We start from the raw sequence: 26,612 nt of genomic DNA, 5'->3' as shown, positions 1-26,612 counted from the left end.
AAACCAGGCAAACAGAGGGAAACCCACCAATTCTGTAGCAGGGAGAGGGGTAGTGTGAGGAAAGGACTTTTGAACTGAATCTTGAAGGATGAGTACATGGAACAGACATCTAAGCTGAGGGACAGCCTGGGAAATGACTCATAATCTCCAGAGAAAGAGGAAATGGTGCATGCAGCATGGGTGGAGAGCCAGGAAACAGGGTGCTAGAGAGTTATGTGTAAGGGCCAGCTTCCAGAGAGCCTTGTGTACCACACTGCGTGTCCCACCTCAGGCAAAGTGGATGACCAGGTGCACCACCCGAAGCTCTGGCCATGGGAGCTGTCCTCCAGCCATCGTCTTTCAGGCCACCTCCGAGTTCCTGTAGGTCAGCAGTAGACCATTTTGGCTTGTACCAATGCCAAGCTGATGCACCCATGATCCAAGCTCAGATGACTGTCTTGCTCTGTCCACTGGTGTCATGGAATGAATTTTTGTGTCCTGCCCCTCACCCCAATTCCTCTGTTGAAGCCCTGACCTCCACCATGACTGCATTGGAGATGGGGCCTTTATGGGAGTGATTAAGGTTAAAGAGGTCATAATGGTGGGCTCTGATCTGATAGGATTAGTGTCTTTGAAGAAGAGACACCAGGAAGTTGCCCTTTCTCCCTCTCCACCATGTGAGGACACACCAAGAAGGCAGCCATCTTCAAGCTAGGACAGCTTTCACCAGAACCCAACCCTGCTGGAAACTTGATCTTGGACTTTCCAGCCTCCAGAGCTGTGAGAAAACAAATTCCTGTGGTTTGTGCCACACATTTATTGTATCATTGTTATGGCAGCCTGAGCAAACTAAACTGGTCAAAGGGAATTTCTCATAAGGCCAAAGGTATGCACTATGGGAGAAGCATCAGCTAGCTAAAGGAGAAGCAAAGCCAAGGGAGAAGCATCAGCTGAGGGAGAAGCATCAGCGCAACAGAGGCAGAGGACCTAGGGTCTGGGGCACCTCTTCTTGCAGTTTGCTTGTGCTCTCTGCACCTTCAACCCCATGTGTACCACCTCCAGCAGGGCCTACTCAATCCCAGAGAATGTCAAGGTCATGAGTGGCCACATGCTCAGATGATGTGTCATGCTCAGATACCAAGGCCCAGCAGCCATACCAGAAGCTGTTTTCAGACAGTGCACAGTTCTCTGCTGCAGATGCTATGGCCTTGCTCTAGACCCTTGGTAGTCTGTCTGCACTGTGACTCTCTGCAGAGATTCCATGTGGCATCCTCCACAGAAGCCTATGGTTCTGTGGGACCTGATGGAATGGACAACACAGGGGCAAGGCTGCTTATGCCTCTCCCTGGGCCCACTACACAAGTTTTCCCTACCTTGGGTCTCACTCAAACCTTCCACATCTGATAAATAGGTGGAGGTTGTATCCTTCAGTGTGGAATGTGTATCTCTCAGACCTGGGGAGGGCTGTCAAACGTTGTACATCTTTCTCAGGGGTAGGAGATACAGGTACAACACTTTGTCCTTTAGAGGGATTTTCCAGCATGCCCCAGACCAGTGAACCCTAGGAGCTTCAATGATATGACCCTTGGCTCTTTGGATCCTAGACCCTTGGATCGTACCTGGTTTACTTCCCTGCTTTGGGAATGAATATGCTTTACCAAGTCACACAGAATTAGTACCTCAAGCTTTTCAAGTGCACTTAACACAATGCCGTCGACATGGTAAACCACTGCGGTGTCCTGTGGAATGTCCAGATGGTCTAAGTCCTTTCAGAGTACATCACAATAACAGAACAATGAGTTGATCCCTAGAAGGAGACTATACGTGGGTACCATTTTGTTCCATGTAGACATAAACTGCTTCTGATCCTTCTTTCTGATCAGCATAGAAAAAAATGCTAGTTGTCAATTAATAGCTGCATTCCACACACCTAAGGCTGTATTAATCCACATGAGAATACTTGCCATATCAGGAAGTAACTGCAGTTGATGCTCTACTACTTGCCTACGTTTCCAAAGTTCCAGGGTCTTCTTCTATTATCCATATGGTTCCTGTAAGGTCACCCTGGTGAACCCAATGGGGATATGATAGGGACCACCACTCTTGCATGCTTCAACACTCTGAGGGTGGCATTGACCTTTGCAGCATAATAACATAACAAATACTATGAATATGTAATATTGTTTCTCATTTATTATCTTGGCAGGAAGTGGAAGTTCTTGGACTTTCTTATGCAATAACTCTCACTCTGGGGGATCCCTGGGTGGCTCAGGGGTTTAGCGCCTGCCTTTGGCCCGGGGCATGATCCTGGAGTCCCAGGATCGAGTTCTGCATCAGGCTCCTGAAGCCTGCTTTTCCCTCTGCCTGTGTCTCTGCCTCTCTCTCTCTCTCCTATTGATAAATAAATAAAATCTTAAAAAAAATAACTCTCACTCTGCAGATCAAAGAACCCATATAAGAGTTCTTCTAATGGTCCATGCATCTTTCCTAAACATATTCAGGACCCAGGGAAATGACCACAGGGTGGGATTGTCGACTCAATGTACCCACTGTGTGACATACCTGGGCCAGGACTATACTGACTACTTGGTTCCTGCAAGGCTTATTCTAATGGGGGACTGTGACGATGCTGGACATCAGCGCCAACCCAGATCCTGTATCCAGTGTCCAGTTGCTAATTTGCCCCAGTGTACAGTTACCTGAGTAAATGGTCATAACCCCTTTGGGGATTAAATGAGGGAATCCCTACCATATCCCCTGGCTTTCCCACCTGAAGGCAGGAGGAGGTGCCCTTGTATCAGATAGTCAGTGGCCGAGTCTGGGGACCGCCCCAGCCATCTGCTGGAAGTGAGGGGTTCATGAGGGGGTTACAGGATTAAGGCAAGTAAAGGAGGCTTGACAAACACTTTATGGAGAGTGAGATGCCAGGAGCATTGACCCATTCGAGCATGGCACCATGTGTTAGGGTTGGAATCCACAAGCCAGGCTAGCTAGCCCATCCACAGGGCAGAAGAGACAGTGGAGAGTCGGCCACCTAGGCTTGGGGTTCCGCCAGAAAACCACGAAGAAGGATGGGGAAAAGAAGGGTTTAGGACACCATTATGGGACCTTGAGTTAAAACCTGGAATTTGACTCAGATGAGAATATTATAGAATAGGGATGGCTGCCAGACCTCGAAGAAGCTGGAGACCATGGATCACCACAGTCAGAAATGGAGCAAGATGAACACGTGTTGGATTTGCGTCCTGTGGCTGCCATAACAGATACTGGTTTTCTTGTAGTTCTGGATCTGATGCTCCACCTGTAAGGCTCACCCGCCTTGCCTCCGCCTACTCTTGGCCCTACCAGATTCTGTCTTTACCTAAAATGTTATTATTTTGTTCATCATAGACATAGTGACATTTATTTTGACTTTTTAAAATGTTGCATTAGATATTTATCTTGGTGATTGAGGTTTTTGGTACCTCCTGAGATTTTGCTGCCAAGGCCAGTGCCTCTCCTACCTCACCTCAGTCCCAGCTCTGGGAGAAGGAACAGCTACAGCAGTAGAGGAAACACAAGAGCATATTGTCTTGGAAGCCGAGGAAAGAAGGTTTACCAAGAAGCTGATACAATAGGATGAGTGTCAACATCAAGCCAGACAGAGAAGGTCATAAATTACACAATCTCATTTATCTGAGCTGGTTGTACTGTTGAAAAAGGGAAAATACCCCTACATGACCAACTGGTTAAATGGTATATGGCCGTCTAAAAGAAGATAAAACAGCCATTAAAAATGATGTTAATCATGAAGAAAAATATTCTGGAACGTAAACTGGAAAAAGGCAGACAAAGTATAAACAATGTATAGAAACAACCATATGGACCTATACTGTGCAGAGTAAAAGCAAAATAGTTACATACAGGAAGCAAAGAGTGCATTCTGTATATGATTCCACTTATATGAAACTACAGGGTGCAAACTAATCCACAGTGATGGAAAGTAGAGTAGTGTCTACAACGGGTTCACAGATGCATATTTGTGTCAAAACTAATATAACAGGTACACTTAAAAATATAGTAACACAGAAGCAGCGATACTCTTGTTTATTGATGTATTTTTACACTGGGTCAGCACTGTGAGAAGACATTTCATATGTCATGTCTTTTAATCCTGACACGAAGCTTGTGGGTTAAGTATCATATTTTCCATTTTACAGATAAAGACATTGAGACTTGTACAGAGTCATGCAGTGTGTGAGAGCAGGAACAAAAAACTTTGCTGGCTCTCACCTCTGGGCTCCTAATTGTTATGCTGTGTATTTGGATAATAATAGTAACCCCACCCCCCAACAGCTGGCTTGGAGGGACCCATAGATCCTTGGGAAGGGGTGTTGTGGCCGCCTCAGACAGTCTATTGGGACAATATTATTGATAAATAAATGTTAGCTGTTGCTATTAGGCTTGGAACTCACGATCCATCTTTTCCATTGATAACCAGCAAAGACTCGGTGCCTTAGAGATGGTGAATGGATATGACCATTCGGAGCTTCTCAATGAAAATATTTTAGGAATGCTCGCCTTCCAGAAGTACCTGGCCCCTGCCGAGCCAGGCTGCGGGAATCTCTGGTCCAGAAACTTGCCCTAAAAGAAATCCATACCATTTTCATATTTTCCCCTTTTCTGCTCTCATCACTGCCACCCTTGTGATTAAAAATGTCAATCAGTAAAGGATGAGACTGCCATTTTAAATTCGCCTCTGAGTCACTGGGCTCAGTAGGGACTCGGTGCTGGCAGCCCCAGGTGCAGAGTCCTAGGACCTGATGAAGGAGTCGTTAGTTCCACCTGGCTGGGTTGGACGCATCTAGGAAGGAGCATCAGCTCCTTATTTGGATCAGGTGGCGGTGGCCAGGCAGAGAAGCAGAGGAGGTGGGCCAATGCACACAGGCCAGGTTGTGTCACACACTCGCATGGCAGAGTCGAGTGAAGGCAAGCAGGTGGCACCTCATTCTGCAAATCCACTGCCTGGGTCTCCCTGAATGCTCATGCCTGGACTCAATGGGGAAAGTGGGAGGATTCATGAATGAGGTCTGCTATGGCAGGCGCAGGGGACATGTTCAAAAACCCTGCCTTTGCTACTTCTTGGTTAATGTAGGCTGGGAAGGGAAAGTGAGACCAAGTGGTTGAAGGTTTGCATAGTCTGCTGAAGAATATAGGCTTTTTCTACACCAAAGATTTCAAGCTTAGTTTCTCCATTTTATTTTATTGATTGATTGATTTTTAAAGATTTTATTTATTTATTTGAAAGAGAGAGAGTGAGAGAAAGAGAACGCAAGTGGGGTAAGGGGCAGAGGAGGGAGAAGCAGGCTCCCCACTGAGCAGGGAGCCCAATGTGGGGCTTGTTCCCAGGACCCTGGGATCATGACCTGAACCAAAGGCAGACGCTCAACTGACTGAACCACCCAGGTGCCCCAGTTTCTCCATTTTTAAAACAGAAAATACCATAACCAGAAGATTTCAGGGTAGAGATTGAGGATTTCTTTCTTTCTTTTTTTTTTTTAAGATTTATTTATTTATTCATGAGACACACAGAGAGAGGCAGAGACAGGCAGAGGGAGAAGCAGGCTCCATGCGGGAAGCCTGATGTGGGACTTGATCTGGGGACTCCCTGAGCCAAAGGCAGATGCTCAACCTCTGAGCCACCCAGGCATCCCAAGATTGAGGATTTCTTGAAAAAAGCAAAATTTAGGTTGAGTTTAGAGAGAGGATTATGACCCAGAGAAGCAGGAGGGAGGGAGGAGTATGTTCTGGATATACTCATTCTCTGCTGGGAAGCCTTCTGAGCAGTAAGGAGGCAGGCCAGGGCCAGACAGACACGGGGCTCTGGCAAAGCCGGGTTGTGGTGTCACACCAGGGCTGGTGTACAACCACACATCTATCTGACTTACTCATCTCATCTGTTGCCAGACAAACAACCTTAGTAATATCTTATCTAAAGTAATATCTTAGCTTTCTAGTAATATCACGTAACACAAGAGATGCAAGTCAATCAGGATAAGCCATGAAGAGTAACAACTTGATTTTCACGGAGCACAGGATGAAGAAAAGGGGAAATTGAGTCAGACATTCAGAGAATCATTGGCTCTCAAAGAGGATGGAGAGAAGAATGTGTTACCAAAAAGGATGGGGGGCATGGGTAAGGTTTCCTTAACTGCTCCACAATGCCTGACTCCGAGTTTTTCTGTGTCACAGCGCTTGTCCTGCTGTGAATCGAATTTTCCTTTCCAAAAAAGGGAATCTCGGCTCAGCAGGCTAACAAACGTTGCCCAGGGTCATAGGGCTAAGTCCTCAGAATTGGAACCCTGCCTGGTGTGTCTGAAGCCAGAGTCCCTGTGTTGCACTATCTTCCCACAAGACCCTTCCTGGAGAGTTTGAGGGAGGATGACAGTGCCTTTCCAGCCTGGTCTGAGGACGTGGGCCACATGGTGACCGAAGCAAAGCCAGGTCCCCTGCTCCCTGAGCACCAGGCCTAGTGTTCCAGACCCAACGCGGGTTGTGGTCTCCTGTCATCCTTTGAACCGCCATGGGAGTGGATCACTATTCCTGGCCTCACCCTGGTCTAAACCACCATCATGTCTCACGTGGATCAGACTGTGTCTTCCTGCATCCACTTCATCACTGTCATCCCCCTGGCCCCCAGTGCTAACACCCCAGCGCTGCGTGGCTGCCTGAGAGACTGGCCTCATCGTCCCCCTCAACCCCCTGCCCAGGTTTAGAGACCTTCAGTCCTTCCCATTGCTCTTAGGATTCAACCCCACATCCCTAACCTCATCTACAAGGCAGGCCAGGTCCAGCACCACAGTCCCTCCAACCCTCACACACAAGCACCTTCCAGCCCAGGCCTTTCTGCCTGCTGCCCCTTCCCTGTAGACTGGCACACGACCCTCACCCCACAGACACACGTAGCAGACTGTCACTCCTCAGCTTAGGTCAGAATCTCCTGATGCCTCTTATACCACCTTACACCATTTTCTAGAATTTTTCATAATTGCACCTAAACACCTATCCAAGTGTGTGGTTGTTAATGTCTGATTCCCCATGATGTGTAAGGACCAGGAAGGCAGGGTCCTTCTCTGCCTTGTTCAGTTCTGAGACCATAATGCCTAGAACACAGTGGGCCTGACATGGAGCGGGTGCTCAGCACACACCATTGAATGAATGAATGAGTGAATAAGCGGGTGCATGAATGGGTGAACCCCAAACAGGACAGCTGCATGCCTCCTCTCCAAGACCCTGTTTTACCTCTGTTAAAGTATGTTGGAACATTCTATGTCTGTGACTCTCCCCTACCCCCACCCATGGTGCATTCCGAGGTGCCAGGAGCGAAGCCTTATTCATCTCAGTATCCATGGTGCTCAGGATTGAGAACGAAGTCAACCTCAGGATATGTGGCATCTTCCTCCTCTGGTTCTGCTAAGTAGCCACGTCACTCTGAGTCATTTGTTTCTTCATTTCTAAAATGAAGTTCTGCAGCATGATTCCCCTGATCCCTTAATTACTGGGGCTGATAGTCTAGGATTTCGTAACCAGAAGCATTTACTGTTTCCTTTAGAAACAAAATACATTTGGGGAATTCCTGTTAGCATCCTGCCGTGCCCATCGAGAGGTGCTTTGGAACCCCTCAGAGAGTCAATCTCCAAACACAGAGCTGTCTTGGGCGACCAGGGAGCAGAGGCCTCCCCTTACTTACTTTGGAAAATACACCACACATCCTACTGGTCTTTAGCTGGTCAGGAAATCTGAAACTAATTAGATAAGATCAGTAAGCAACTCAGCCCGATTTCAAAATGCTTTCTTTGTGCAATTAGGCTTGGCCAGGAACTAAAGGTCATAAGCCAGGCTATTAGCCACAGGAACCATTGAATAATAACAAATCTGATCTTTATAATGCTGCTTAAGGCTTGACTTCTCAAACAGAGACGAGGTTTTATTCCTTTTTTCTAATCTGAGAAGAAACCAGAGGGAGTTAATGGCAGGGGTGAGTGTGGAGAAACTAGCCTGCTTGTGGAGCTCATCTGCACCCCCTTGACCCCCGATGACCCCCCCCCCTTTGAAAAGCCTCTTCCTCAGCTGCTGTCACAAATCAGTACACGTCTAGAGTCCCATCACCCCTCAATCCAACCCCGCTAGGAGGCAGGGTTGCTCACTTCTCTGCCCCGGGCACCGCAGACGAAGTGTCCTGTTTGGGATCCGGCAGGTAGCGTTGGACTCTTTGAACTCACTCTCAGTAAGTGAAGAGTCAGCATTTGTTCCTCTAAGCCTCAGTTTCCTAATATGTAAAATAGGGATGATAATGACCTCCCACAGTGGCTTGCTGTGGAAATCATGAGGTTACTCACATGACATGGCCTGGTGGAGACTAGCACATGTGAGAGGATCAATTAGAATAATTCTTTTTTTAAAAAAAAACATTTTATTTATTTATTCATGAGAGACACACGCAGAGAAGCAGAGACACAGGCAGAGGGAGAAGCAGGCTCCCTATGGGGATCCCGATGCAGGACTCGATCCCAGGGCCCCAGGATCATGACCTGAGCCGAAGGCTGACGCTCAACCACTGAGCCACCCAGGCATCCCAACAATTCTTTTCTTGGATGCTGACCTAAAAGACCAGAGGGCCTTTATATTTATCTAGTCTAGGGTTTCTCAAAGTGTGGAACTCAGGATACACTGTAGTTGTTTGTGCACGTGAAAGCTTTTATTTACACGCTTATTTTAATGTCCATTAGGTTGCGTGTGTATCATTGCTTAACGCCGTGGTCCTTAACCAAGGCCACACATTACAATTGCCCAGGGAGCTTTTAAAATGCTCCAGCCCAGAGTGGGGCCTCACTTTGAGATTTTAGACAACATTCTGCAAGCACATTTCACATTAATGTGAACAGCCAGGATGAGAACTACTGGCTTAAGGCAAAGCTGGGTGAAAAACAGAAATTACTCAAAGTAACATATCAACAAGGCAGCCAGCTAAGGCTGACGTTGGGGAAACACAGATAAGCCAATATTTTTTGAGGGCCACCTGTCAGGATCAGCTGCGGGTGGGGTGGTTTGGTGCTTGTTAAATTTCAGATGCCTTGTCCCCTGCTGGGTCCATTAAATCAGAATCATGAGGGGTGGACCTGGAAGACCTTTGTTCTCATCAGCCTACCTGGCCCTGGTTCTCTGGAAGGCATTCAGGAGTCACTCATTTTGTAAAGGTTAAGGCCATGCTCGGAAGGAAGGGAGGCACTCTGTGGTCCGCCCAACATAAGAGAGAGGGGGACGCTGACCAGCTGATGTCAGCCAATCACACTTTGATACTTGGGAGGTATTGAGCCAACACTCACTCCAGGGCAGCAAGGGGCACAGATGATGTAATTCTGGGTTCACTAGGAGGTAAGGCTTCCCTGAGTGTGTCCCACCCAGTTCCCTAGGACTGGAAGGAGGCATAAAGGCAGGATGAATGCCCCTTCCGGGAGCATACTGTAAGAATCTGTGCAGCAAAAGTGTTTCCTAGGTGGTAACTTTCAGGTAAGCTTCATGTTCAGACAGGTAGTGGGATAGTGAATAACTCCCCTTCTAGAACCTCCAAATTTGCTGCCCAGAAGGCATGGATGGATCATCTGGAGAATTCCAAACCTACTTATCTCTGCTGTGCCTGGTCGCAGTAGGAGCTGGGAGATTGTGGAGGAACTGAAGAGGAAGGGAAACCCTTTCACACTGAGTAAATCCCCTGGCAAGGGTCTACACTAAAGGCAGCAGGCAAGCCACTTAGTCCAGTGTCTGCAGCTAGAAAATGGGTTCTTGCAGGATGATCAGGGGGATGGGATGCAAGAGTGGATCTCAGGCTCTGGCACAGGATAGGGAGCTGATAATAACAAGTGGTTACTTGTCACAGGACAGACGTGGTGCAAACTGACTTCCCTCTTTGCTATGCAGTCAGCGCTCCCTAGGCTGCAGAGCCCAGCTAACTTGTTTCAGGGGCTCTCCTTGGTGCCTGTAAAATGAGGCTTTCAGTTTAACTCAGTTCAAGATACCCTGGCTTGAGAGCTCTCCAGGAAGTACTGGGCTCTCTTGGCTAGGATGAAGCCATGCAGGGAGGGGGTTGTAACCTGTAATGGGGCCGGGTGTTCCTTTGAGCATCCCTTCTCGGGGTCTCATCCAGTAGAATCCTACCTGGTGGCAGCTCTTGATTTTATTCTAGCCTCTGTCCTCGGGGGTGGTACTTGCCAAGGCTGCTTCATGGGTTGCCTTTGAAAACAGATGAGATGATATAAACTAGTAACCAGAGTAAATAATAATCTTATTGAATGTAACAATTTACTTACTTACATACTTCCTGATGGGTGGATGGATGGCTAGATGGACGGGTGGGTTGGTTGACCAATTATGATGACTTTGAGAACTGCAGATGGGAAGAGCCATGGGGAGCTTTGTTGTCATGGGAGAAGTAGGGAGTGTCCTAGTTGTGACTCATTTACAACTCCTTGTGCGACCTCCGGTTACCTCTCTGCCCTTTGGTCTTCTCGTCGTTAGTATAATGTGTGGGCTCCCCACAAAATTCTAGGGAGGACTACCTCTGATGATAAATGTGATAAATCTATAAATTTCAGAGCTCTATAAAAACATTATTTTTTCCAGTTATTATTTAATTTGCATTATATCATCAGTTCCCCACAAAGCACCTATGACACAGGGGAGTAGCATCTCCAAGTCCAGTAGGTGCCAAAGACATCCTTTCGCATCGCTAATGCTAGCTTTGCTTGAGGGGTCATTTCTGGGCCACCCAGCCACATTCCTGCAAAGATAAGCCCAAGTGGGAAAAGTGCCCATGGGAGCCAGATGTCCAGACACCCAGAGTGAAATGGAGTCCACAGTGCCTGCAAACCATCCCTGAGGGAAATGTCCACCATGACTCCACCTCCCTTTCCACTGGGTGGTTCTGTCATCATGCATTCGTTATTTCTTAGCATATTAGTTCCTGTTTTGTCCATTTCGTTTTAGTGTCAGCGCCCTCGACTCTTCCCAGAATCATGTGTGTCCAGAACTGTGTGCCGGGAGCTGCCAAGCTTGGGGGTGGGGGGAGTATGGGCTCAACTGTGTCTCCCCCAAAAATCATGTTGAAGTCCTAACCCCCAGTTTCACAGAATGTGAACTTAATTGGAAATAGGGTCATCACAGATGTAAACTGGTTAAGATAAAGTCTTCCTGGAGAAGGATGGGGCCTAATCCAAGATGACTGCTGTTTTTATAAGGAGAGGACACACAGGGAAAGGCCAAGGGAGGACATGCATGGAGGCTGCCGTATGGCTGCGTGCCAAGGAACGCCAAGGGTGGCCAGTGACACCAGAAGCTAAGAGAAAGCGGAGCAGCTTCCCCCCTAGAGCTTTCAAGGCAGCACAACCCTGCCACACCTGGTCTCAGATGTCTAGCCTCTAGAACTGGGAAAAAATAGGTTTCTATTGTTTGAAACTCCCCGGATCACACAATGCGAGGTGATGAATGAAGTCAAGGAACGGAGAGCTCTGATTTCCAGCCCTGCCTCAACTGCCCACACTGGCCGTGCCTCCTTGGGGAGGTTTCTGGACCGCACATTTCCTATCTGTGAAAAAGAGGGAATTGTGTCGGGTCAGTATTTGCCAAACTTGCTGATAATTAGAATTACTTGGGACACTTATTAAAATTATAGCTTATGGGGCACCTGGGTGGCTCAGTCCGTTAAGTGTCTATCTGTAGTTCAGGTCATGATCCCAGGGTCCTGGGTTGGAGCCCTCCGCGCTCAGCTGGGGGCCTGCTTCTCCCTCTCCCTCTGCCTCCCCTTCCTGCATATTCTCTCTCTCTCTCTCTCTCTCAAATAAATAAATAAAATCTTTTCGAAACGTAAAAACATAAAACTATGGCTTATTAGACCTTTCCTCTGGATTTTCGGAGTCAGTGGGTCTGGGGCAGGGGCAGGGCCAGGAATCTACTTTTTTGAGAAACTCCAGACGTTAGCAGTAACTGGCACTTTGCAGTCACTGCCTTCTCTGGTGTTCTAGGCTTCTCAAGGGTGAAGCTTTGCCCCTTGACCCCATGCACTCTATTGCAAGCCTGCCATGGATGGTGCGTGTTGAAATCTCTGTCCCCTACCCAGACTGCAAGCCCAAGAGGGCAGAACCACATCTGTACCTCCAGCACGTTGCCTGGAAGACAGCCAGTGTGCCTAGGAGTCATGTACTGAACGAAAGGATAAATCATCTTTCCTGCAGACGTCCCGCTCTGGCATGTGTGATCAAGGACCTTGCAAGCTCTTGTTCTCAAGCTGTAGATGCGCCTCCCTGCTGCCAGTCTGGACCAGTCCCTGACTCCAGTCCACTCTTTATGCTTTTTTGGAGGAACACAAATTCAGTGTTCTACTACATTTACAGATGCAGTTCTAAGTCACTGGATCCTACAGAGTAAGTTCCGGGATTCTTCCCATTTTATAGGTAGGGAAAAAACTGAGGCTTCCAGAGGTTGAGTGACTTGCTCAAGGTCACAGACAGTGCGGAGCTCTGATTTGAACTTAGGGGGTCCAGTGTCAGCACCTAGATCTCTCTGTCCCACCACCATCCCACCACTCACAGTAAACCCTGTGCCAAAGGGATCTCATCCAAGCAACTGGATCAGCCCATCTTTTGTCCCGCTTTCCTCTCTGGAAAGATCTGTCATGCTTCTACCCACTTGCTGCACTCTGGTAGCTCCTCTCCCTGTTGGCCCTTCTCTCTGGGCTGTCCTGCCGGAAACTCCGTTCCTTCCTACACAGAGAGCTGTGCCTCTGGGGAGTGAGCCTCTGGTGTGCATGGCCATCATAACGCACGTTTTAGCTATTGTACCTCGCCCGCCCAGCATAAGCCCTCTCTTCCTTCGTGTCTTTGCTCACATGTGACCTCCTGGGTAAGGGCTTCTAGAACCATATTTTAAAAATTTGCAATGTCCACCCCACAGCCCTCTATGCCCCCTTCTTTGTGTTTTTTGCACAGCACCTATCCCAATCTAATAAACTATCATTGAATTACACGTGTGATCTACCGTCTGCCTCCCCTCCCTCGAATGTAAGCTCCACGAGGACAGAAGTTTGGTCTGCGGGATTTCATGGGTCCACTCCCAGTGCCAGGAACAGCGCCTGGACTGCAGCTCGCGCTCTCCCAGGCCTCGCCCAGCGATGAAGGAGCACGTGCCTCACTGCTGAGTGTGTCTCCCTCCGACGACTGTGAGCTCCTTTCAGGAAGGACTTTATCTGGTTCATGTCTGGACCTCCAGCAACGAGCTAAGGGCCTGGCTCTTCGGATAACCTCAGGAGGCCTTGCCCAAATAAATGAATGAGGAAGTGAGTGACCAAATGAGTGAATTAGCAGGTGGATTTCTTTTCCAGAGTGGTTTGCTTTTGGCAAAATGCAGCGACTACATTTCCACTCGTAGCCTCGCCTGTGGGTGCTCCTCAGGTTGGAATGCACCCCAAACACCACCTCGGGGACATTTATAGCCTCAGGAGGTCATTCGGGGTCGTATAGGTGGAACGGAGGGACCCAGCGCAGCCAGCAGGGGCATAGCGCCTTCCACTGGGGTGCCGGTCTCCGCTCTGCCCCTCCCTTGCTCCTCTGCTTTCCTCTTCCCTGGAGGGAGAACTGGGCTTCCCCTCACTTTGTGAGAGGAACTGGCCTCCTCACCCCAACCCCACAGAGGAAGTGCCTCTGCTTGCTCAGCCACCTCCAGCAGCTGCGTGTCAGGGAACAGAGAGAAGGAAGGGGGCAGTGCTGCAGGTGACTGTCCACCCCCTGCTCCCAGAGCCCTCCTGGCCCCGTGGCACTTGGATGTGCTGTCCTGTGTTTTTTCTCCCCGTCGCCTCTCTCGGGCCCAAGCTTCAGCAGACCCAGGAAAGCAATGGTCCACCTCGGAGGGCTAAGGTGCTTGTGGGCGTCCCCTCCAAGTCCACTGCTGGTTCTCCACCCTGAGCGTTGTCACAAGCCAGGGAAGGACTGCTTGCTGGCTGGAAGAGAGGTGAAGGGGGAGTCCGGCAGAGTTGAAGCTCACAAGCTGGTGCTCCTGCTGGGTGAGCACGGTCCCCTCTTGCTGCAGAAACCACTGGGCATTTCCCCTCCTTGGTGCAGAGGCGTGGAACCTGGGGGCTTCCCTGGAGCAGTAAGGAGTCTGTGCTGCTTTGGGCAGAGGGGTGAGCCTGAATGCTCGATGCACAGCTCAGAGGATGTGCGGCGGGGCCAGGGAGCTGGGACCAGCAGCCAGGGCTCCCAGGTCAAGGGGATCTCAGAAACGGTCATCAGTCTGGCTGGGAAGAAGGCCTGTAATCGCAACCTTCAAGATCAGAGCCAGCACAGGAACCAGATTCAGAACTCTGCTAACTGTACAATTCGAAAGAACACATAGATTCTCTTCATTTTTTTATGCTTCCTTAACTGTTGCCTAATTAGCTCGTTAGCCTAATTCATCCTTTCCTTCAAAGAAACAAACTGTCTTGCTCCATTCTTTGATCTATTCATTCCTTTAAGTAGCATATTGATTTCTTCCCATTCACTCTTCTGCTAATTAATTAATTAGCTAATTAATCAATGCAAGATATTTATCAGGCGCCACATTTCAGGCTGTATTCTAGGTGCCAGGCATAGCGGTAAACGTGACTGGATGGCTGAGTAGGGTTTCAGGAGGAAACCGAACCCACTCCAGACAATTCAAGTGACTTACAGAGCTGGGGGTAGGGGTACAAGAACAGCTGTAGAATGGCCAGGATCCCCAAGAGAGCGATAAGCCATTGCCGCTGGCCCTGAGGGCAAGGCAAAGAAGTGGCATTGAGAAGCAAGGGTGGAGGAAGGCCCCCTGCAGGGACGTGTGTTTGGTGTTTGGGGACCCCGTCCCCTCAGCTATTGCCAGAGCTGCCAGATTGGCAGTGGGGGAGGGAGTAGCAGGGAAGAAGCTCCCACCTCCTTTTCTTCCCATCCTTTGGTTTCCAGGGCTGATAGCTAGTTTCATGGAAGTTGACCAATGCCATCCTTCGGGCTTCCCAGGGCAAGAGCAGGACAGAGACCATGAACACTGGAGCCAGGGAGGCAAGGAGAGTGACCAGCCCAAGACCTATTCCCAGCTGCCTGGGCTACACATTCTACTGCAGGATGGTGATCAACAACCAGGTAAATATTCAGCACATGCTGACTGGTGCCAAAAGAAAACCAGGGCAGGATAGATGGAGGGTATGCAAGGGTGATGAATTATGAACTTGGGTTTCATATCAGGTGATCGGGGGCAGGGGGGCTCCCCAATGGATCTTATTTGAGTGGAGACCAGAGGGAAGAAAGTTAGGAGTCCTTTACAGACCTGGGGGAGGGTGTTCCTGGCAGAAAGAGCAGAAGCTCTGAGCCAAGAGTGGAGCAGAGCCACTTGAAGGCACCAAGGTTGCCGGTTGACCAGAGTGGACAGGTAGGTGGAAGGAAAGGGGGACAGGGTCAGGTATGAGTCATCAGGGTCAGAGGCCGTAGCCCTTGCTAAGGCCTGTGAACGTAACCCTGAGCCAAGGGGGTCAGCAGCTATGGGGTGGGGGAGGCATTTTCTGAGCACAGGGGGACCAGATGCAGCCTACATTATAAAGAGCACATAGCTGCTCTGTGGGGAAGTGGGGGGCCGGGACAGGGGGAGTGGCAGGGAGAGCAGACAGAGAGCCCTGGCAGTGGCTCCTCCCAGAGCTGGCAAGACAACTTGGGCTAGGGCTGGGAAGTAGGAACCGATGGGGGGAGGCGGTCAGATCCTGGATCCGGGAGGCGAGGTGTGGACGGCAGGTAGGATGGCGATGTTCCTTACAGGGATCGGAAGACTGACTTTGGAGGAGCTGGTTTGGAGGGGGAGCGGGGGCGGGGGGGGGGCGGCTGTGGACCTTGTGAGTTCGAGATCACGGTTATCCAGTCAGGTGTGCTGATTGGTCACGGCCCTGCCAGGGCCCGCCCTGGCCTCAGACACATGACTCCCCTCCAAGTGCTTGCTCGGCTAGGAACTGACCTGGCCACTTCATCGGCTTCATTTGGTCACCTTAATTCTGAGGATCCGTTTAGGACCCAAGTAAGTGTCCATGTCACGTGGGCTGGCCAGGAACGTGGGACACCTGGGCTGGGATTTAATCGTGGGAGTCGTCAGCATGCAGGTGGGACCAGAGCCGCCCAGGAAGCCAATGCAGAGAGAATAGGGCGAGAGGGAGGACGTGGCCCCAGAGAAGAACGCATGGAAGGCGGCCAGGGAGGCAGGAGAGAACCAAGCAGCAGCTCGGAGGAGGAGCGCTTCCAAGTCTCGGGAAAATCCTAGCCAGCTGGCGTCTGGCCCACAGCCCTTCCTTTGACATCTACGGGCCACAAGCCGAGTCTCCCTGCAGATCACAAATTCACCCAGTCCTGCTCCGGGCCGCCGGAGGCTGCTCCATTCTTGTTTGTCAACTCTGGTCAAGTTGAACAAGAACCTGGGAGAAACTGAATGAACAGCTAAGTATAAATATTTACTTGGACCCTCTGAATTTCATTAAGTGGTTGACTTTTAAGTGCTAAAAATAGGCACAATTTACCAGTCTCTGCCAGGTGTGCAGTATTAGGTCCACACATTAATCCCCACGGAGGGACATGTGGTCGTGTTTATGATACAGACAAGGAAGCTCAGCTCAAGGAGGTTAACTGAATTCCTTACGCTCACACGGTTGGCTGGTGGCAGTTGGGGTTGGAAGCTGGGTCACTGTGGGTGTCAGAGCCTCTCTCTTCCAGCCTAAACCAAACCCATGAACTGAAGGAGGATCTGAATCTTCGGACGTTCCACTCCACTTTTTTCTTCTTCTTCTTCTTCTTCTTCTTCTTCTTCTTCTTCTTCTTCTTCTTCTTCTTCTTCTTCTTCTTCTTCTTCTTTTTTAAGATTTTATTTATTTATTTGAGAGGGAGAGAGAGAGCACAGAGGGAGAGGGAGAGGGAGAATCAGACTCCCCGCTGAGCAGGGAGCCCGATGTGGGACTTGATCCCAGGATCCTGGGATCATGACCTGAACTAAAGGCAGACGCCTAACCAACTGAGCCACCCAGGAGCACCCCACTATTTTTCTTTTTTAATAACAAGCTGGTATTTCAAACTTACTTAAAATGGTGATTAAACCATTGATCATGCTTCTCCCTAAGGGCTTGAGAGGTCAGAGTAACAGTTCCATGAGGGCTCCTGTCAGACCCAGAAATGAAACCAAGCAAACACGTGATAGGCATTCATGGAGAGTTCTGGAAATACGCAGAAAACATGGGGAGCAGGCAGGAGGACAACCTGGTTAGGGGGTCCCTGATCCCCCACTGCTGGACACTGAGTGCCATTGCCACGAGGCTCCCGCTAGACGATGCTTTGCTTCCTTGGTGGTGCTCGCCGCTCTGTGTCAAACTCAGGCCCAGTGCTGGTGCGACCCCCTCCCCCGCAGCCAGTCTAGGCCAAACACTCTTGACAGAGGTTTCCCAGGGCAAGAGAGAGCTCAGCAGGCACTGCGGCTTCTCTGATCAGTTCATCACCAAATATACATTAAGTGCCTACCATGTGCTGGACTCTGTTCTGGGCGCTGGGGCAACAGCAGTGATAAGAGACAAGGTACCTGCCCCCCCGCCACATGGAGTTGCATTCTGCAGGGGAGAAAAGACAGGAGCCCCAAAACAAATAGAAAAGAGAACTTCAGGTATTACATAGGTTGAAGGAAATAAAAGGTAAGAGAGAAAGAGGGAAGGAGGGAGAAAGGGGGACAGGGAGATGGAGAAGGACTCAGAAAGGGAGGGAGAGTGGGAGGGACAGGCAGACTTGGGGTCAGGCTGGGTTCAGTTTAGGCAGGGTGATGCGAGAAAGCCTTCCTAAGGAGACATGCAAGATAAGACCTGCGGGACAGGAGGGAAGCAACCCTGTAGAGGTTTGGGGGCAGATCTCTGGCCAGAAGGAGCAGCCGGTCAACAGACCCCAAGACAGCAGAACCTGGGTGTTTTGGAGGATGGGAGGAGGCCACAGTGAGGGCCATGTGGAGGCCGAGGGAGAGAGTAGAGTGAAAAGTTGGAGAGGCAGACATGGACCTTGTCGCTGGGGCCCCTCCTGACCTTCTCAAGTCCCACAGCTGGTGGGCAGCAGAGCCAGGATCGGAAGCCATTTGGGGAGGAAGCAATCCCTTGCTCTTCTCGTATCACTTGGTAGACTGAGGAGGGTCTGGCTCTGGGTGCAGGGAACAGCAAGCCAGGACTTGTTGGAGGAAAGCCACGGGAAGCCGTCCTACCCCCGGGTGTTTGCAGAGGAAGTCACTTCTGCGCCACTGCATGGAGAGTATCTGCGGAAGGGGGGGTGAGCCGGGCAGCTGTCGGGAGGCTGTGGCAGGTGGTGCCCCAGGGACAGCTGTGCTATCTGCCCAGGCTGTAGTCTAGAGCCCAGGTGGCGAGAGTTGCTGGGATTCGGGCAGGCACCAGGAGGGGATTTAGAGGGAGGAAGGAGTCTGCTTTTTGGCCTGGGGACTGGGAGGAGGCTGGACTAGGGAGAGGCCTGACGAAAGAGGGGATCTGGGCAGGGCTGTCGGAAGTTCAGTGTGCATATGGAAGGGTTGAAGGCGACAGATGAGTCTGGATGAGGTTGCCCAGGGTGAGAGGGTAGAGTAGAAAGGAGGCCATTAGGCTGGGTCTTGGGCTGCTCCACCATTGGCGGTCTCTCAGGGAAGAAGGAGCAGCTGGGCAGACTAAGGAAAAAGTAGCTAAGGGAAAACCACGCCAGTGTGTTGATGGGAAGACAGGATAGGGAAGTTTCTAGAAGGACCCAGAAGGAAGAGGAATGGTCACCTTCATCAAAGCTGCTGAGAGGGCATAGGGGATTGATGAGGGACTTTGGAAGATTGATGGCCTCAGTGAGAACAACTTGAGCGGTGTGACAGGTCAAAGCCTCTGCTGGAGCAGACTAAGGAAGCGCAGAGTAGAGATGGTGAATCCTCTGGGACATTTTAGCTATGCCAAAGAGCAAGGAAATGGGGTGAGAACAGAGGGTCATGGGGTCAAAGGAAGGTTTTTTTTTTTCTAATTGAAGTGAACTTCAGGGAACATAAAATTAACCATTTCCTACATCCACAGTGTTGTGCAGCCACCACCTCTGCCTAGCTCCAAAACATTTTCATCTTCCCAAAAACAAGCCCATTAAATATTGGCTTCCCATTGGCCCCCTACCCCAGACCGTGGCCACCACTGACCTGTCTTTAGTGTCTGTGGATTTGTCTCTTCTGCACATTCCATTTAAATGGAATCATGAACAGTGAATGTTTGTGTCTAGGTTTTTCTCCTCAGCGTAAGGGTTTTCCAGGTTCTTCCACACTGTAAACATGTATCAGGACTTCATTCCTTTTTGAATGAATAATCCATGTGTGGATACATCACAGCTGTGTGTCCATTCATTAACTAATGGACGTTGGGATTGTTTCCACATTGCAACTACTGTAAATAGCACTGCTTCGAGCATTCACGTACAAGTTCTGTTTGAACACCTGCTTTCAATTCCCTTGCATATGTACCCAGGAATGATATTGCTGGGTCACAGAGTAATTCTATGTGTGCTCTCTGACAAATCATCAAACCGTTTCTCACGGTGGCTGAAGCAGTTGACATCCCCACTAGCAATGTAGGAGGCCTCTAGTTTCCACCCCCATCCCCCACCGCATCCTTGCCAACACTTCTAGATTGATTGATTGATTAACTGATTTGAGGGGGGAGGTGCAGAAGGGGAAGGAGGAAGCAGACTCCCTGCTGAGCGTGCAGCCCAATGCGGGGCTCCATCTCATCACCTTGAGGTCATGACCTGAGCCAAAACCAAGAGTCAGACGCTCAGCTGCATGAGCCGCCCAGGTGCCCTCCTCTACTAATTCTTAGTTTAGTTTTTGTTTTTTGATTGGTGATATCGAGACATCTTTGTATTTAGCCTAGAAAGATTCAGTAGAGAAGGAGAAATTGATGATACTCAAGGGAAACAGGATAACTGCTGGAAGAAGACCCTTGACTTGGGACGCCTGGGTGGCTCAGCAGTTAAGCGTCTGCCTTTGGCTCAGGGCATGATCTTGGAGTCCTGGGATTCAGTCCTATATAGGGCTCCCTGCATGGAGCCTGCTTCTCCCTCTGCCTATGTCTTTGCCTCTCTCTGTGTGTGTCTCTCATGAACAAATAAATAAAATCTTAAAAAAAAAAGAGACCCTTGACAAAGTGAGAGGGATGTGTCTAAAAGACCCACAATGGCAGATCCTCCAAAGGGAGAAGTCTTTTGGATGCTGCACTGCCAAAGAGAGAGAGAGAGAGATGTGTCTGACACCAAGGTCTCAAGGCTCACTCTGATGGGATTGTCCTCTCTGGTAAGGGGCTTCCCCATAGAGCAGCAAACAGAAGGTGGGTGGAGGGCGGAATTGTGGGTCTTGCTTTAAATGTTAATTCTTGTCTATAAGTCATGGTGCTTTAGGCAAGTGCGGTGACCTCAGGAACCCCAGTATGCTCGGCCATAGAATGGAGCTAACAAGCGCTTAGTGGCTGCTCTTAGGATTAAATGAGGCTGTGTATAACCAGTAGGTGCTTACTAAATGCAGGTCCTGTCCATTGGCTCATCCTTCTGACTTGATTGTGAATTATCCGATGAAAGTAAAAGGTTTATTCTTTGCAGACTTCTCAGTATCTAGCACTGTATTGGCCACGTAATAGGTGCTTCATAAACACTGGAAAAAGAATAAATAAATAAACAAGAATAAAAATAGTGATCAACAAAGAGACTTCCCCAAACAACAGCAATACTGGGCACTTGCTACATGGCAGGCAATTCCAAGGGCGGCATCTCATTTGGCCTGTATTACATGACCCTGAGATGAGCACTCCCTTATCCCCACCTTGCAGGCAGGTGACTTGTCCCCTGTGACCTGGCTGGGGAGTGGCAGGCTGGGATTCAAGGTCTGACATCAAATCCCAGGCTCTTAGTCATCACATTATACTACCTATCCAGATGCTGCTAAACCAGCAGTTGAATAATCCTGGCATTGGGAATGACTTGCTGCAGCTAAAAAGAAGTCAAGAGAGAGGTCGGGTGACTGACTGGAGAAAGGAAGGGCTGGGCACCAGCTGGAGAACGGCGGAAGCTTTGGAAAGACTGGGGGAGCGATCGCATTGCCCAGGTGTGTCTGCACTTCCTTATGCACACCCCGGGCACAGAAATGGAATCCTCCTAGTGTGTCAGCCATCGGAGGGTGGTTGGTAAAGACACCTGCAGTAGATGCTTCGCAGGGGTCAGGTGATTTCTTCTCGTTCTCCAGGGCACCCTTTTGTCAGCCTCAGGGTTGGGAAACTGGGGAAATGGGATTAGCCATGAGCAGGTTTCCTGGGTGCTCTGAACTGACACCAAGAGAACTGGATGGGCTGTTCCAGGTGTCCCAAACAGTGCCACCTCCCAAAACCTAAGCACATGCCTGAACCAGGCACAGGGTCCCTTTTTCCCTGGTGTGTGGGACTCCCGGGTGCCCATCCTCACTTCCTATACCCTCAGGTCTCTGTGAACTGGTCAGGAGGACGCTGTCGGGCTGCTTGGGTTACTCATCTCTGTCCCTCACGTTTCTCTGCCCCTCCAGCCCTCCACTTATCTCAGAGTCCCAAAGATGGAGTAGGGTTCCCAAGTGGGCATCTCTTTCAAGCTAGAGGGACAGGTCAGGAGGACATCGTGGTGTTCCTAAAAGAACGACAATGGCAGTGCCCCTGGATACAGCATGTCAGAGGCGATGGCTCTCATGTATGTCTCCATGGGTTCATGGTTCTCCTACATCGACAGAGTAGCAAGTGCAAAACCCTCATCCCACTCACTTGGGCTTAGGACCCGATCAACATGCATCCATTTGTGTCCTGCTTTATAGCGGTTGCGTGTCATGTCACTTAACCCTCGCCACCGCCTGGGCAGGTTGCTCCCGCGCTGGCCACATCGTCATGTTAGCGAGAAGCCCTCGACACCCAGGGAGGTCGGTCCGATCATCAGCAGTGGCTTCGAGGGAATCCCTCTGCCTTTGACTCCGGTCCAGAACTTGTTGACCCTCACCTGGCATGTTTTTAATAAGCTGAACTAGCCATCGATAGTTCCCTGTTAATCATTTATCTCTCGCCCACCCACCCGAGATAGGCTTCACGGAATGTTTACAGTAACAGCTGGATGCCGTTTAATCATTAATGCTGCTTTCTTCCACAATTTCCCAGGCTTATATCAGACTAAATGGGGAGTTGGGTTATCTATGAGGCATATTCTCTTTGCTCTTTACACTGTAACAGGCCAGCGAAGCCCCGGGAACCGGGTGAGTTATGCTCGCACACTTGGATTGGCTTTGGGGATGATTAAGAGTCGAGACTGCGCAGAGCAGCTGGAATAAGGGAATTGAAAAGTGAGGGATTTGACAGTCCATTTGGTGAAGATTAAGTGAGAGAATGCACGCGAAGGGCTTAGCATGGGGTTTGATAAATGTTAACATGAAAATGAAGTTGATTATGAGTGATTATGGCGAAGGCAATCATTCCAAGGGCTGCTAATCCAGTAATCTCCATCTGCCTTTCCCCTTCCTTCCCCCCTCCCTCTCCTCTCTCCCCTTCTCTCCCTCTCTCTTCAAGCCGCCCTATTTTCCATATTCCTGTTCCATATGTTTTAGGGTTAGCTTTAGCTCCGTGCCAAGGTCAGCAGAGACTTAACCCTGAAGATTAAGGATGAAGTCACAGCCAAGTATTACTCAATCAAAAATGTGGAGGGAGTAGGAAGTCTGTGGCATTTCCTGTCCAGAGCTGTCAGCCAGGGGCTGGTTGGCACCACGGGGCTTGCGCAGCAGGGTGGACAGTGCACAGAGCAGCACCTGCAGGCATTTCAAGGGAGGTGGCCTCCAGCTCACACGAGCCAGCTTTGGGAGAACACGACCCCCTGTACGGTCTGCCGACCTTCTGTGGTGTGCTCTGTCAACAGTCCCGTTTCTTTGCCTCTGCCCTTCCATCCAACACAGGCTTACGAGTGAGGATGTGACATGAAGCTGTCTGGGCTCCGATCCAACCTCTGTGACACGTTGGGTGGGTAAAGGTACTTCTCCAGGCCTTGCTGACTTGATTTCCATCATGACTGGCCACAGCGATCGACACATGGTGCCCTGAAGGTTTTATGATCGGTAGCAGAGGTGGTTTTCTAAACATTTAACCCCCAGCACAGCCAAGGCGGGGGCCAGATAGCTAGGAGCCGAGTCCTGGTGCTCTGCTATGGTAGGCATTAACTCTATAGCTGCTGGACTGTGGCAGGTGGGCACCTGGGGGCCGGAGGCAGGGCTATTCATCAGTGGGTGCAGCGCACTTTGACCTTTAAGAACCGGCATGGCCACACTAGTGGACACTTATCGGAGTGTTAGATTAGAACAGCAGCAATTTCTGCACTATTTCTGGAGATTGAAAAGACAGGGAGGGAGCTAGCAGGTTCAAAACCTCATGCCCAGAGCTTTCATTTATACTATATTTATTCATTATTCTACTCAAGCCTTAGAGAATTATTTTGAGGCAGTTTAGGGTTCTCTTCTCATATACCCAATAGTTTCCCCTCTTTTTTTTCTCTTAATAAGTTCTAAGACACCATTTCAGAATGGTGTTTCACGAGGCTCTGACAAACGAAGTGCCTTATCTGTGCTCCACAGAGGCCATTTGCTGTGAGTTCAGTGACAGTGGTGATCACTTAGCATTTATTATGTGCTCCGTCTACCTGGACTCATTTGATCTTCACAAGGGCCTGTGAGATATGTCCTGTTGCTGTGCCTCACTTGACATAAAGAAACAGAGGTACAGAGAGGTTAAGTTATTCGCCGCAAGTCACACAGCTAGTGGGCTATAGCGCTGGTGTCTGAACTCATGGCTCCATGCTGCCCGGGGTGCAAGCTGACTGCATTTGGCCTCGTGCTATGTCTGTGGGCAGCTTCCTACCTGGGACATGACGTCTCAGGGATGGATGAGGTCACTGTCAGCTCTGTGGTGGTCTCTGTAGGGTGAGGCACAGAGTCTCACCTTCATGCTCACCTCCTCTATGTGACTGTTCCTTTTGAAATCTGAATCACTTCCTTCTGTGTATGGGAAGGAGGAAAGGCGTTCTAGGCTGAGGGGCAGCCAAAGGAGCATGAGAATGGCCTGCAAAGGGAGGTCCAGTGGGCTGGAGCATCCTGGGGTGTGTGCTGGGATGAGTCAGGCAGGGTCCTCCAGGGGAGAGCCTCGGACATAACATTCGAGTGCTGGCCACAGAAGCTCACCAACCAACATACTCGTCAGGCTACACAGATGACTTCTGGATCTCAGAGCCCGTCGTCCTCTAAGAACTAAATATTCTTCCAGAATTGTATTTTCTATCTCTACTTGGCCACTTGATACCTTATGGACTTAACTGCAAAAAAATTTTTAAATTTAAAGCAATTTTTAAAACTTGCTTTTTCTAGTTACAGAAGAGGAGTTTTTCCAGTGTCAAAAATTGGAAAAGCATAGGAAAAGAAACCAGATAAAATTGGGCTAAAATACTATGGCCAGGTATAAACTGCTGTCTGTTTTGCTACTTCCAGGGGGTCTATTTTCTCTGCACATAAATATGTGATGTGTCCTCTGCTCACCTCAGCAGCCTGGGATCCTGCTGCCCTGTGCTGGGCCAGGACCCCTTGCCTTCCCCATGCTCCAGGAGCACTCTGTATGCTCCTCCCAGATTGGCTCTTCTAGAATGGAAGCTCCCTGAGGGCAGGGCAAAGTCTGTCTTCCTCTTACCTAGGTAGTAGGGGCTTAGTGAATAATTGTGGAATAAATCATGTATAAACATTTAAAAATTTTTAATTTTACATTAAAAAACAAATGGGCGGGGCACCTGGGTGGCTCAGTGGTTGAGCATCTGCCTTTGGCTCAGGTCGTGATCTTGGGATCAAGTCCTGTATCTGGCTCGCTGCAGGGAGCCTGCTTCTCCCTCTGCCTGTGTCTCTGCCTCTTTCTCAGTGTCTGTTATGAGTAAATAAGTAAAATATTTTAAAAATAAATAAATAAATAAATAAATAAATAAATAAATAAATAAAATCTAAAAACACACGGGCATAGTTTAAGACCTTATATCACATAATAGCGTGGATTTATTAGTAAGTGCATCTATTTCTAATGCTAACGGATATTCTTTCATAGATCTTCCTCTGCTTGTCAAAAAAGATTATGAGCATTTTCCCATGATGTTAAATATTCTTTAACATATTTTATAAATGCTACATGAGTAGCATAGTTTCCATATATGGATGTACCATAACTTATTTAAACTTCCCTGTTAGATATTTTTCCTTCCTTTTTTTAAAAAAAAGATTTTTTTAATTTATTCATGACAGACAAACACACACAGAGAGAGGAGAGAGAGAGAGAGAGAGAGAGAGAGAGAGAGAGAGAGAGGCAGAGACCCAGGCCGAGGGAGAAGCAGGCTCCATGCAGGGGAGCTCGATGTGGGACTCGATCCTGGGTCTCCAGGATCACATCCTGGGCTGAAGTCGACGCTAAACCGCTGGGCCACCGGGGCTGCCCCTAGAAATTTTTTTCTATTGTGAATACCATTTGTTAACAATCTCAGGCTGAAATCTTTGTCCACGCTCTTTATTACTCCTTTAGGATAACTTTTTATACATGGAGGGGTTGGGGAAAAAGGCCTACATATTTTTATGGCTCTAGAAACCTATTTCCAAACTCCAGAAACCTGCCCATTTTTCTACTTCTGACCTGCCAGGGATTCTGGTTACAATCTTGGTGAATGTTTCCAATTTGACAGGAGAGATTGGCATTTGGTTTTAATTTACACTGCTTTTATTTTCATGTCTTGAAGACAGAAATTTTGGTGTTTCCAAGATGTGTGGCACCATAGGAATGGCCATCTGAACAAGAATGTTCTGGGGAGGGGCCTGTATTGAATAAGCAACATGGCAAGCACGGGAAACACAGATGTCCAGCCCAGCCATCCTTCAGATGGAGACAATGAGGCCAGAGAGGAGTATGGAGGCACCTAGATCTCCAGGGGAGCTGTCTGTACCACACCCCCCACCCCGTCCTGGTGTCCTTACCAGGCAACCCCTCCATTTGGAGCCACCTCCCCTAATTATGTATTGGTGACAGCAAGTGTCTAATGATTTCTTTCTTTTTTCTCTTTCTCAGGAACAAGGAAACCCAATCCGAAATCTGAAACATAAGCCATGAAGCTCAGTGAAAAGGACTCAGCACAGTCCAAAGAAAGTGATTTGGTGAAAGAGAAATTGGTCAGTCCTGGTTTCCTTCTCTCTCCCTGTTCTGGTAACATTGGGGCAGTCCCTCCTGGCACCCTCGCTGCTCTCGGGGAGATGTAAATGGAGGCAAGGTCAGGCAGAGAAGAGAGAGCAGGGGATAGAAGTAAAGGTATGTGGGAAGTTGCCATGTGAACAGGAAAGCATGTGGCTTGAGGAGGTACAGGCCACTGATTACATTGTACTTTGGTTGATGATGATTATACTGTCTGCTGGTGGCCTTCGGGACTTGAGAGAGGGTCCCCCACTCCAGAGATCATTTCACAAAGAGGGAACACGGA

The 26,612-nt window shown here is 49.3% G+C and overlaps 1 protein-coding gene across 4 annotated transcripts in view; it reads left to right on the top strand.

Moving 5' to 3' along the window:
• SLC2A9 (solute carrier family 2 member 9) overlaps positions 1-26,612 on the top strand; it is a 223,565-nt gene that overhangs the window by 5,363 nt on the left and 191,590 nt on the right. Inside the window, exons 2-3 of one of the 4 annotated variants that reach the window (XM_055326804.1) lie at positions 15,036-15,158; positions 26,207-26,307. In XM_055326804.1, coding sequence (XP_055182779.1) covers positions 26,245-26,307 — 63 coding nt within the window. In that variant the 5' untranslated portion in view covers positions 15,036-15,158; positions 26,207-26,244. Of the gene's footprint in view, positions 1-15,035; positions 15,159-16,222; positions 16,490-22,248; positions 22,336-26,206; positions 26,308-26,612 lie in introns of those variants that run through there. The other 3 variants (XM_055326805.1, XM_055326803.1, XM_055326806.1) reach the window with 3 other exon arrangements.

The sequence above is a fragment of the Nyctereutes procyonoides genome, unplaced genomic scaffold (assembly GCF_905146905.1).
Source record: "Nyctereutes procyonoides isolate TBG_1078 unplaced genomic scaffold, NYPRO_anot_genome, whole genome shotgun sequence".
NCBI lineage: Eukaryota > Metazoa > Chordata > Mammalia > Carnivora > Canidae > Nyctereutes > Nyctereutes procyonoides.
The sequence above is the reverse complement of the archived record's forward strand: the minus strand, read 5'-3'. Positions and strand labels throughout refer to the sequence as shown.